The sequence below is a fragment of the Heloderma suspectum genome, chromosome 9 (assembly GCF_057233095.1).
Source record: "Heloderma suspectum isolate Gila_16-S chromosome 9, 16-S_ref, whole genome shotgun sequence".
Taxonomy (NCBI): Eukaryota; Metazoa; Chordata; class Lepidosauria; order Squamata; family Helodermatidae; genus Heloderma; species Heloderma suspectum.
Window position 1 is genome coordinate 7447356 of NC_139466.1, and position 13744 is coordinate 7461099.

The 13744-nt window shown below is 44.8% G+C and overlaps 1 protein-coding gene across 3 annotated transcripts in view; it reads right to left on the minus strand.

Moving 5' to 3' along the window:
- Positions 1-13744, minus strand: part of ATP11C (ATPase phospholipid transporting 11C (ATP11C blood group)) — a 112578-nt gene that overhangs the window by 3322 nt on the left and 95512 nt on the right. The window contains exons 28-29 of one of the 3 annotated variants that reach the window (XM_084813671.1): positions 12673-12826; positions 4601-4705 (exon numbers count right to left, since the gene is read on the minus strand). In XM_084813671.1, the coding sequence (XP_084669797.1) occupies positions 4604-4705; positions 12673-12826 (256 nt within the window). In that variant the 3' untranslated portion in view covers positions 4601-4603. Of the gene's footprint in view, positions 1-4600; positions 4706-10936; positions 12827-13744 lie in introns of those variants that run through there. The other 2 variants (XM_084813670.1, XM_084813672.1) reach the window with 2 other exon arrangements.

Consider the following 13744-nt stretch of genomic DNA (forward strand, 5'->3'; position numbering starts at 1 on the left):
AAAAACAGAAATGGGGGCGGGGAGGGGAGGGAAAGAGACGTTTATCTAAATTGCAGCTGTCAATATGTGTGGGGGAGGGGGGATCACCCTTCTGAAAGTATGTCAGAAATCAATCAAGTCTTTGAATTTAGCTGGGAAGGAGAACATGATTTTAAGAGGGGAAAACAATGCCAAACCAGGTTTGCAACGGAGCGGAGAGATGGTTTAGTTTTCACATGTGCTATAAAAGTACGCCTTCACAATCAGAGATCTTTTAATACTGGGTAAAATGGATTGATAATCTGACTCAGTGTAAGTGTTCAGATGTTCAGGGCTCAATCCTATGCATGTTTAGACAGAAAAAAAACCCCTACTACAGCTCCCAGAATGCTTGGAGTTGTAGGACATTGTTTGTTCATTTAAACATGCATAGGATTGTGCCCTCAATAGGTTAATTGTGCCATAATCTTTCCAGAAAGAAAGTGTGGAAGGTTTTTGTTTTGCATCACAAGAAGTTATGTTATTTTTTTTGTTGTTCAGTTGATTATGCAAATTTGTTATTAGCATTGTATGCTGCCTAGAGTGGCCACGTAGCCGGCCGGATGGACAGCTAATAAGTCAAACAAACAAACAAACAAACAAACAAATGTAAAACCTGGGGTTACTCCAAAAAAAGATATCGCAGAGCTGGAAAAGTGAAGAAAAGGGCAACTCAAATGATCAAGGGGCTGGAGAATCTCCTCTGCGGGAGAAGGTTACAACACCTGGGATTATTTAGCTTGGAAAAGGAGGAGGGCAAGCGGAGACACGATAGAGGACTACAAAATCATGCATGGTGTGGAGAGGGAGACATTTTTCTCCTCTCAAAATACTAGAACCCGGGGTCATCCCATGAAGCCGACTGGTGGGAGATTCAGGACAGAGAAAAGGCCTCCTTCAAACAGCACAGAGTTAAACTATGGAATTCGCTACCACAGGATGTAGCGATGGCCACCAACTTGGATGGCTTTAAAAGGGGGTTCGACAAATTCCTGGAGGAGGCTATCAATGGCTACTAATCCTGATGGCTATGTGCTACCTCTGGTACCAGAGGCAGTGAGTCTATGCACACCAGTTGTTGGGGAACATGGACGGGGTGGTGGTGGCTGTTATGCTCATGCCCTGCTTGTGGGTTCCTGGTCAACAGCTGGTTGGCCACTGTGTGAACAGAATGCTGGGCTAGATGGACCCTTGGTCTGATCCAGCATGGCTCTTCTTATGTTCTTAGGGTCTTTATAAATGACAGCACTTTGTTTGTAGGAAGAAGGAACTGAATTGGGTTATTTGACAAGTTGGGGCGGGGGGGGGGGAGGAATGCGCAGCTGCCAGAAAATAAGCAGGAGCACCACCTAATGCTGAATGGAAGTTTTTTTTGGAAGGAGGTTCTTCAGGGATCCCTTGCAAGAACACCTAATTATAAATGAGTTTTTCTGCTCCCAAACCTGTAGTGTAGAAAGCAAGTATGTAGTGCAGAGGTTTGGCTTTCCATGCTGCTGATCCGACAGGAAAGGCTGCCAAAATATAAAGCTCGTAGTCTGAGCAAACATGCCGCTGAGCCCATGCGGTGGCCACAGAAAAACAGCATTTATGGAATTTGGCTTAACGTCTAATGTAAGCTGCCAGAGTAGTACTTTGGAGAATGCTAATAGTATCCTATTTGCTAACAGCGGACTCATTCTCTGGGTATGGGTATTGATGTAGCCCAAACGACACACAATGCACATCTAAGAGGGAGTTATGAAGCTTGGGGGAATCCCCAAGGCTTGCAGAAGTAACAAAAAATATTTAGAGCTGAGCACGCTGTGTGGGCGCGGAATGTAGAAAAGCCCCAAGTGGCTATAATTACAAGCATACGGTTCAGTCGTGTACTGCAAAAAGTGAGTGGAGCTTCAGAATGTTACCAGGCTCCCAAACTTTCATGCCTGGAGCCACAACTGTTTTAAACGAAAACAGATCTGGCCCCCTGCCCAGAGAGAGTTCTTAGATGCAGAATGCCCTATCTGAAGAGATTCAGGGATCAGAAACGGGGAAGCTCTTTGGAAGCACAGATGTCCTACAGACCAAATCCTCCTCTGTACTAGCAAACTCAAATATACAATTAACAGCACCATCCTGTGCCCACTCACCTGGGAATAAGTCCCATTGGACTCAGTGGGACTTCTGAATAGACATGCATAGGATTGCACTGTAAATAGCTGAGGAGTTTGGACTTAAGGTTCATTCCTTTCTGAACAGGAAGCAGAACTGTCATGTTTGCTTCCTGTTCTCCTAATGTGACTGCAGTGACTTAAGTTTGATTGCTGCACCTCTTTCCTCACCCCAAGTCAGTTATACAAACTTGACTTGCATCTGGAGATTGCACATCTGACTGCTGGAGGGGATGGGAATGTTGAACTGCACACATTACAAGGACACAGGGAAAAAGGAGGTGCAAGTCACTTGCTCTTTCTCTCCACAGATATATTGAGCCTTTCTACAGGAGGCTTTCATTCTGCGCTCATGATTGCTCATTCACGGTAGTTTGCGGGTCCGTCATTGTCCTCCAGCGCTTCTCCTGTGCTTTGCAACCATTATCGTTTTTTTCCCCTAATGAGGAAAGTCTGGTATTATTTAGAAATGGTGGAATGAGAGTCTCGTGTAGTCGCACAATTCTGCTATACCACAGCACCATATACTGGCTGTATAATGAAACATACAGAAAGGCAGAGAAAGCCCCCCCCCCCCCGAAAAGCACATGTAAAGGAGCCAATCTTAATCCCGCAAAGAATCCAGAAGCAGAAGCCTTGGAAATGGTGCGGGACAAAAGCCTCATGTAGAAATGCCCATTATGTAACCGGTCAAATCAGCCCTACAAACCAAAATGGTAATAACATATATGAAACAGACCATTCACATCTGCAGGATGAGATTTTAACAGAGAGCAGGAATGTTAGCGGTTTGGCATTCTTTTCTCTTGATTACATATGATAATTAAAACACATTTAGAATCAAACACGGAGGAAGGCGTTGTGCATGATATGAAAAAATGCACAGCATACATACGCCAGTACAAACAAGTACACTGTATGTTCTTCTATGTTACAGGATATCAACAGAGGATCGAACCACCTTAGTTTCAGTTCTGTTCATACTGAGATTCCCCAAATTTAATTCAGACAGGTGAACATGCAGGAAGGGGATATATACAATCAAATCCCTAATGCCTCACAGGTGCAATGCCAGAATACTTGGAAATACATGGAAGCCAATTTTTCTGTTGAAATGCCCACTTCTAGAGTCATTAAGAACTCAGCACAGACTCAGCAATGCCTGAACTGGACACAATTCACCAAGAAATTCTTGTGTCCCATCAAAACAAACAGGAGATACTGTAGTATGTATCCAGGGTTTCTGGAGAATTGTGTCCATCACAGATTTGATTATTTTTCTCAAACATATGCCAGGGCTGGGAAACTTGCTTTGGGGGGAATGCACCAAATTCACCTGCCTGTGAAAATCTGAAATGTCTATGGGGTTCCAGAGGTGGTATAAATGCTTCCAGCAATTAGCTTCACCTAATTAGCTTCACTAGCATGCCCAGCAATGTCATTGCAGCTGCTGACAGATCCATGTTCCACACTTCCCCCTTTGTACACTGGTAGATGAACATCACTGCTAAGATCATGGGTCAAGCAATAGGAGTGGTGGCTGCAGCCAAACCTATGGCAAGGAACCCAACTGGGGCAGAGTCCCAACCAAAAAATAAGCCACCCCAAGCCACCTCAAAAGCATCCCTTAGAAGTTCGTTATCCATATTGTAGGAGCAGGCAGTGTTACCTGCCAGACGTTTGGGACTACAACCCTCATCACCTACTGACCATTAGCTGTGCTGGCTGGGATTTGCAGCCCCAAGCATCTGGAGGGCACCATGTTGCCTGCCCCTGACTTGTAAAATCTTTCAAGATCTATTTCGAAGGCCACAGAGACGCCACACAAATACCTGATCACTAAACGTGATAAGATGCCTTGTGGATTTTACTGAAAGGCATCCAACCAAGAAAATAAACCAAAGCTCTACTCCAAGCAAGTGTTGCCCGAACAGGATAGTGACTGACATCCCTTGATTTGCAAAATTAATTTGGATTGCAACGTTTCAGAGCACTAGGGATATTGTTGGTAAGGAAGCCAGCTTTCACAGGTCCAAAAAGGAGAGAGAAGCCACAGGAGCCTGCAGGGTAGATAAAAGATGGGGGAAGCATGCAAAGCAGAGAAGCAAGCCAAACTCCCTTGTGCTTTCACTGGCAGACACCTTCAATCCTCAACCGAAATGGCCGCAAAACTTTTGTCGAAGCAAAAGCTTTGATGCTCTGGAGCCTGCCTAAGGGATCAGGTGAAGAAGAACCCCACACACGTCTGGATATCTTGCTTTTAATAAAGAACTCCAATTCAGAAAAGATACGGCAGGCATTGTACCTGGTTCTGTTCGGCAAGGGCAGTTGCCGCCACCAGCAGCCAGGATTATAAGCATCACACATTAATTGATTTCAGGAATCACTTGGTTAATCCGTGCCTTCCAAGGCCCTAATTCTTGAGAATGGGATACCTGTTACAATACATTAGATTCATCTGAGAACATTCTTAAAAGGAGAGGTCTGACCGACGGTCTGGACACCACTGAATCGGTCGGAATCCGACTGCGTACTCTTCTCTGTAAATAGCAAGGCAAACACAGTACAAAGCACATGAACATGCATTTAATTTATGCAGCGAGGTTAACAATGCAACAACAAAAAAGAAGCTAAAGGAAAAGAAAAATGTACGGTTAACAAACAACAAATGAACAGTGGACAAAAGAAAGGTGGACTAAATGCCAGCGCTGTAAAAATTACCTTGCTGTTGGTGATACCAGGCCGGATGCATGCTGTTCTTTTGCATAGGCCCACCCACTGCTGGCAAAAAGCTTTGCATTCTACTCTGCATCATGCTTGGATGGGTGGAGCTTGTTGTTTCAAGACGAGGCAGGGAGCTGTAGCTTCACGTGCTCTGCATGGTGGTCAGTGACTGCCCCTCCCCACCACGGCAGCTGTATACTTGCTCCAGTAGACCCAAGTTCCCTCTCTCCCAGAAGGGAGGTAGGCATTTGGGGGCTTATACTTGCCTAGTGAGTCAGTGGGACTGTTTGCCACAGGCTTCAGGAGACCTCTTCAGGCATAGAAGGGAATAGCAATGTGTGACATCAGCCACTGTGATTGGCCAGTGGTATGAAGCCTCTGGATTGGCCAGACCCGGTATAAATATACTGCCCATTCCAGGTCAACAGAACAGAATACTACCTTGTGCATATTGGACTTTGCTCCTGACCAACTTACACCGCCCCCCGCCCCCCGGTCAGTTTTTGGAGCCTAAGCTCCAACTGAAACAAATCGTGCATGCAGCGTGGAGCAATGTCTTCGTTTTATAAAAAGGAGGAAAAAAAGTAATGCAGCCAATAGCTTCCTTCTTTCATTTTCTGCTCTTTCTGAAGATTGTTACTTAGGACGAGATTTATTTTTCTTTTGGCTGGCATTTCAATGACCTGCATGATGCTATCCTTTTCAACTCTGTGGGGAGGGGAGATTTCTACACAAGACCACACACTATTTCAGCCTTTCCCAAACTGATGTGTTGGACTACAACTCCCAGCATGCCCCGCAAGCTGTGCTGAAGGGCACCAGGTTAGGACAGGCCCCAAATCCCTGAACACACACGGAACATCACCAGTACATACCATCAGTCCCCACATGACCAGGCTTGGAGTCCCACAACCTACCTTTTAGTACCCCAGGGTTTCTGAATGACACCAGATTACATTCATTCATTCATTCATTCATTCATTCATTCATTCATTCATTTATTGCATTTATACCCCGCCTTTTTTCTCTTGCAAGGAACCCAAGGCAGCTTACATTATCTTCCTCCTCCATTTTAGCTTCACAACAACCCTGTGAGGAGGGTTGGGCTGAGAGTCTGTGACTGGCCCAAAGTCACCCAGTGAGCTTCCATGGCCGAGTGGGGACTACAACCCGGATCTTCCAGCTCCTAGTCCAACACTCTTGCCGCTACACCACACTGGCTCCTGATCCTGCACTGAGCAGGGGGTTGGACTCGATGGTCTTATAGGCCCCTCCCAACCCTACTGTTCTACAATTCTATGTTAATACGGGCTGCATTTTAACGGCCTTTCAGAGCCGTATGCGCATGTGCTGTCGCTCGACTCATCAAGCGATTGCTCAACAACGCTCCACTTTCCCCCAGTGGAAGCCTTAATTTCATGCAGCAAAAGCAAGTGGTAGGATCCTGAGGTGGTAGAGCGGATGGTGCTGCTGCAAACCACAAGCAGGGGATGCCGTTTTCGGAGGTTCTGCCACAGAACAGCAACAACAACAAAACCTGTAAGAATTTTTTTTAAAAAAAATAACCTAGCACATCAAGAAAAAAGGTTGTACACCGCTCCACTCCCTGCTGGTTTTCTACTTGCAGGGAACGTTTCCTCCTCCTTTTTTGCAGAAGAAAACGTGTTACCGTTCCATTACACCGCCTTAGGACTCCTCCTCCCGCTGCATAAGGGGACCGGCAGGCTTGTGTGAACCAACTCCACCAAGGAGTTGGGAAGGGAAGCACTGGGCTCGAGGTGATGTGAAAGAAGGTCCTATCTGCGGCACGTGATCTACAGGTGGCTGTCTGTCTCCCACATGGACCAGATGCTGCGATCTCCAAGCAGTCAACATGCAGGGGTCTGAATGCATCCCTCAGCTTCAGAGACTGCTGGCTGCTGCAAAAGCAGAGGGGTTACATGGAGCGGAACGAGATGCCTCCAGCAAGCGAGAGACAAACTGTGCGTAAAGGAACGGCACTTAAAAAAAGGGCCTTTGCAGTGAATGTGTGCGGAGCGTGAATATGTGAGGAGCTAGATTTTTGAAAAGAAAATGGAAGGAGACAGAGAGACACATTATTAATAGGTTACACACACTGAAAGAAAGGCCAGCTCAACGACGGAGGGTTTCCGATTAAGAGAAGAAAATCACCTTGTTCACTCAGAGAAGCTGTGATTGCTGCAGGTTTGAGAGAGGACGAAGATAGCAGATGTGCCAGAGGAAGGAAGGCGCCTTGTTACCTGGTTCACAACGACACAAAAAAGAAATGGGAAATTGCAGAGAGAAAGAGAGAGAAAGAATACAGAAAAAGCAGGAAAAAATTATGAACAAGCTTTCTGTTCCAAAACACACAGAAAAGGGGCCGGTAATAACAGTGGAGTGCACAGAACATGTTAAAGAGAGGACAGTGAGGGGTTAGGAGTAGGGAGCAAAGCGGTTTTAAGACAGGGAGGCTTTGAATACAAATGAGCAGCTATTGAAATGGGGGCTTCGACTTCAAAAGGGAGTTTAACTAGAATAACAAAGTGTATTGGGGTGGTTTTGCACAAAAACTGGGGCATGGAGTATTTACCTCTGTACTGCAACAAAGCGTTTGGTGAGCTTAAAACAAGAATTACCCTGCCGGATCAAGCTTGGGGTCACCTACTCCAGCAACCTGTTTCTAACAGGCAGGGCATGAAGGTGAGCTTCCTTTCCTTGTTCCTAGTGATAGAGTACACCAGAACATGGAAGCTCCAGTTAGCTCTCGTGGCCAACAGCCTCTGAGAGCCCTATCCTGCTCTATGAATGTGTCTGACACTCTTTGAAAGTCATCTGAACTAGTGACCCATCGCTATATGGATGGTTCTGCCACAAGTTAAGTTACTTAGGTGTTGCGTAAAGAAATACTTTTTGCTCTGCCCTGAGTCTACCATCACATAAATTACATTGGGCGACTCTACGTTCCAGAATTAAGAGAAAGGGGCTGTAGGGGGGTGGGGGTGGGGGAGATTCTCTCATTCTCCATTACACTCGTAATTTTACAAGATCTAACTTTATAATCTTATATTATTCCTCTTCCCTCCCCTCCCCTTGCCCCTTTTGAGTTATGTCTTTTAGATTGGAAGCCTTTTCACTGATCTTTAAGCCACTTTGGGGGCCGGGGGGGGGGGGGTGAAGAGCAGGGTAAAAGTGCTTTAAATAAAGAGTGGTCAAATTGTTGCCCTCCAGATCTTTTGGACTACAACCCCGATCATCCCTCACCATTGGCTATGCTGGGTAAGGCTGATGGGAGTTGTAGTCCAACCACATCTACAGGGCCACAAGGTGTCCACCCTGCGCTTTAAATAAATTCAATTAAACTATACCACATCCACACACCCTAAGCTTTTTTTTTTTTAAAAAAGGCTAAGAAACCCCAAATCTTTAGCCTTCCCTCCACCCCAATAATTTTGGTTGTTGTTTTCTTTCTCTCTCCGATTCCTTTATTGAGATGGGTTGTCCAGAAGTGTATGGGATATTCCAAATGTGGCTGCACCATTCATTTATATACACTGGCATTGAGACACCAGCTGTTTTATTTTCAATCCCTTTCCTGATGAAGGTGTCCTAATAATTCTCATCTGGCCATATGTACTGGGTGTCTCTCTTGAAGAGATTGTGTATACATTTTATACACAAGACCTTCCTTTTTTTCATTCTGTGAGCCTGAAGCCACAGCACTGAGATAAGGATGAGCGTATTTGACTGTTTTTGAAGTAAACCTAATCATCCTCTGAACAGTAAAACTCTCTCCCCTTCCATTTTTAAGCACTTCATACTCCTTACAGGGTGCTTGCAAATGTATATAATTAGGGTAGTCTGCCTTTGGAAGCACCTTCACTATATTTGATTCAAATGAACAGTCTTCTCTCTAGGATCAGGTTCAAGGGAAACCATGTTTGCACAGGTCAGCTATGCACAGCACTGATTGGCTGGAACCTGCACTGTCATGAACACTCCCTCCCCAGCAGTTTTTTTTTAAGTGTACTTAAAAAAAGAATCAAGGGGACAACCATATGTTGAATTCAATGAATAAGCAAGCACCTAAAGAAAAAGAAAGAAAGAAAGAAAGAAAGAAAAATAGGATGTACTGCCTGACTAAAGCATGAGGAGGAAGGGAAGAAGCTGGACTCCTCCACAAGGGAGAAAAAGACAAACACACAACCAAGCCAGCCCTGCTTTTAAGGTACATTTGGACATTTTATTTTAATGCTTCCTCATTAATCTTTCAGATGCCCTTAAAGGAGGAAAGTATACATTTTTGTTCAGCTTTTTGTTGTGTTGGTATTCTGGCTTTTATTATTTTAATCCTCACACTACCCCCCACCAAAAGCAACACACACAAAAAAGACCCCCACATTCTCCATTATATTAAGCACATTTCCGCTACAAGCAACCTTGCCAAATTCAGGGTCTTACTCTGCCTTTGGGCTTCTAGGGTTGCCAACTGATCAGAAAAAATCGGGCTTGCACACTCCTGTGCTTTCAGAACAGTGGTCTGACCTGAAGTGATCAGGAGGTGGACTTTTTACAGGATGGAGCTTAAGGCTTTGGATCGACCTGCTGTTAAAGACAGAGGAGCAGGGGTCCATAAAAGTTGGCAACCAAATCTGCCAGAGAAGTTGAGTATAAAGAAGTGGTCTATAGATCACAGAATCAGAGAACACGTATATGAGAAGTGGGGAAGGACAGCGAGGCAGAAAAATGTTCTATATGGTGCAGAGACTTAGCTGCACAGCTACTTCAAGTATCCCCTTCAAAAGACTTAAGAGAAGTAGGGATGCTTGAGGAATTTGATCTTTATGAATTCTGGCCCAAAGTGACCTGATCCACACCCCCTGGATTAATGTGTGGATCAGAACGTGGTTATCCACTGGGTTTCGCACTTCCTGAGTGTTCCGACATAGCTCTTGGCTCAAAAAAAGTATCCAAATACACATTCAGAATACAAGTTTTTGTGTGGACTTTGAAAATAAATAAATAAATCACAGATTTCTGCAGAAGAAATAGAACAGACTTCTGAGTGAACACATAAGGAACTGACACAGACCAGGAAAAAAAAGAACTTCCATCCCTTCGTAGAAGCAGAAATTAGGAACTGGAACAGGGTAGCTGAATGCTGGGGGGCAGGAGATGTTCGCCCTTTCATGTTGGTGTTGCTCTCTCGATAAAATTTCACCCTCTAAAGCTACTATTAGTCAGGGGGTAGGGAGAGAAACACAGACACAGTACAGGCACCTGTCTCCCCCTCCTGCACAGCTAATAGCAGCTTTGGAAGGGGTGGCGGGGGGATTGCTCAGGAAAATTAAACAAGGGTTAATGCACCATCCCTCAATCCAATTCCCCCCTGCCCCCGTTGGCTGCCTTTAAATTATTTAAAAGAACACTGGGTAAACCAACCATATAACATGCAACTTCACCCTTAATATGCAGATAATGCAGGGGATGCTTTTTTCCCTTTTAAAGCTAGATAGGGATTCAAAAAACCTGCAAGTCTCGCCCTGCATTCTCAAGGGTTTTTTTTTCCTTGTGTCTCTCAAGCAGTGCAGAGGGGCAGAAGGAAGGTTTTCCAAGCAAGGGAGGTATCAAAAACCCATCTCAGTGCACCTCAGTCCTTGGCCATATCCTTCTTGGATCACAGCCATAGATTACTGGATATACGTTCCAGATGTGTATGAGGAGATTCCATTGTTTCAAACCCTGCATGCAATAACAATAAACGTATTTCTCAAGTGCTGTTGAGTGTTGAAAGCACTTCATAGCTCAGTAACCTTTACAACTGTCCTGTAAGGTAGCACAATGTTATTATTCCTGCACCCAATTGCAGATGGGGGGGGGGGTGAGGAATGGGAGGGGGAGAAAGTAGCTTGCCCAAGGCTGCCTCGTCTGTTTATGACAGAGGTGATATTGGAATTGGGAACTTTCGATTTCACAGCTCAGTTTCTTAGCCACTGAGCTATGCCAGCAAAGCTACCTCCATTGATCAAAAGCTGCCCATCAAAAGTGTCCGAATTCTCCATCATTTATTTGTTATACTATAGCATCTTGTATAGACTAGCAAAGACAACATGTTAATTGTGTACAGAATTTACTGCAAACCCACATAAAAGTACAAACGAACACAATGTTACACACTTGCATTTTTCAACTTCCTGTTAAAAAAAAAAAGGAACAACAAACAATAATATTCTTCACTTAAACTTATCAAATCCCTGTTAACAGTGCCAACCCCAGGACTTAAAAAGAGAAATAAAGAAGGCCTGCATTCGTGTAATGGCTTGTGGACTAGAACCTTGTGCCAATTCAAATACAACTATTATATGTGAGTCTGTTGCAGATGTAACGCTGCTAGACTTTTATCTATGGTTGAGGTATCAGCCACAGGCGCTCAAGCTCTCCTCACCCCCTTGCATGGATTCGCATCTCCCCCCACCCCCCCAACTCCTTTCCTTACCTGGCTGTAACCATGGTTTACCATCACATTTACACTGGCACTAACCCCGGTCAGTGGTGACTAAGGTAATAAGCACCAGTAGACATGTAATGCTAATCCATGGTTAAGGCTAGAAGGGAAGAGAGAAGGAATTTGTGCTGAAGGGGGAAGGAGAGAGCGAGTGAATTCACAGGCACAATATCACATTTTTATCCACGGCCAGGAGATGTTCTGCTGGAAACGTTCTGCTCAACTTTGTTGCGGGCACCTCGTTTCTGAGAAACCATTTCTAAAAACATGGTGCAAAATAATGATCCAGCTAAGCTGTGAAGGAGCATGGCTGTGTGTGTGTGTGTGGGATGCTTGTGCGCAAAAGACTCTTGTAGCTAGCATACATGTAGTGGAAAATACCCGTGAAATGATCTGCAGTGTCGTTTCATTTTGGTTCAACCTTCAAAACATTTTTGAGGACCACAACTGTGAAGGATGGGGTAATGGGGAGAAGAGAAATGCAATGGTGGAGAGGAAGGGGAGAGAAATTCCATTTCTTAAACAAAACAAAACACGCCCCCCCCCCCACGTTTTTAAAAAGTAAGTAAATTGCTATTCAACTGGAATAAGCAAGGCATCTCGTCGACTGCTCCTTTCCTGCTGCTCTCGACAGATCTGCTATGGGATTTATTCCAGTGGAACGGACTTCTTGCAGCAATTTTGCCCTACCCAGACCCCCAACACCATCTGGCTGGGATGTACGGAGTCTGACCACCTCCACAATTCTTGTTTTGTTTTTTTTAAAAAGACCCACACACGTCTCCTGCAAACAAAGCCGTTGCCACTAATTAGGGGTCCAAATGAATCCCTCAGAAGGTGGAGACTGGATTTCAATCTGAGGTTTTGGAAAGCTTCTTTCCGGAAACCCCTCCCTGAGTTCTTGCTTATCTTGGTCCAGCCACTTATGGGTCCAGGTCTAAACGGATGCAGTCCTTCTTTGCTGTGTACGTTCACAGCTGCCGTTCCACATACACATAGCAAGAAATTAGTGATCGTTCCTCCTGCTGAGATCTACAAAGAGCAGTTGGTGTCCTCTGCTGAGACTAGCCAAAGTTGACTACGCGGCGCTGCTAGCTAATCTGCTTGGCCAATCTGGGCAGGACTTTCTCAAGCATTCTCAATAGCACCAGGAAAACTGCAGAGGTGCCCGCCTGTTGCACTGATTTCACTCAACAAAAGGCACCAGTCAATGGCTTAGAAAAGGGGGATCCACTCTTCCATTTCGGAAATCACGGAACCGGTCCGTTTGTTCCTTACCTGGTGGGTTTTTCTTTTCATATTTCTGAAAACGAGGGCAAGGATCTCTGGGAGGAGGGAGACGAAGACCAGGCAAAATATTGCCAGCCAGGTAGATGCCGAAGTCAGCAGCTGGGCAAAGACGTGGAACATTCTTTGTTGCTTCAAGAAAGGCCTGAATGGAACGACGACGCAGAAGGAGAGAAGAAGAGCCACATTACGTGTGCACAAAACTCATTTGCTTCTCGACATCTTTGTTGTTAAACACAAAACACCACGACTGAACATTTTAAAGCAAGTATCGTAATAGGGATACAGAACTGTTACAAGGGGGAGCTGCAACAAAATGTCGCAACATGTAGCGCTTCGGTTCAGGGTTCCAGCCAGCCATGCCCTATTCCATGACACTCTGTTCCAACCCCCACCCCGTTTTCTGTTCCCAAACAGTCAACAAGCATTCTGTGCGAAGTGAGCACTCTCAGTCTTCACTGGGCCACTTAGGGGATGCGGAAGCACTTTTTTTCCTAAAGGGGTTATTTTTAAGTATCGTAAGCAGTATATAAATCTAATAAATAAACAGTTTCAGGAATTCCCCCCCAAACCTGCAGTTACCTCCCTCTCATCTGTGGATGGTGCTGTTTTGACTACATAAGAATGGGTACTCTGAGAACTGCGTTCACCTTTAGTAAACAGGATTAATTATATTTTATACTGCCAGCCACATATACATACTTGAAGCTGCCTTAGGCCAAGACAGGCAATTAGTCCATTTATTATGCATTTATTATTACATTTACACCTCACCTTTTATTTATTCATTATTACATTTATATCCCACCTTTTATTCATTTAGTATAAAATTTCTATCCTGCCTTTTATTTAAGATTAGATTTCTATCCTGCCTTTTTCCCCTCTTCCAACATGGCTTTACGTAAGTCCTTCTCCTCTCCATTTTATCCTCACAACAATACCAACCCTGTGAGATAGGTTAGCTCAAGAGTCAGTGACTGGCCCACAGTCGCCCAAGGAGCTCCATGGCCAAGTGGGGTCTAGAACCCAGATCTCCCCAGTCCAACACTCTAACCACTATACC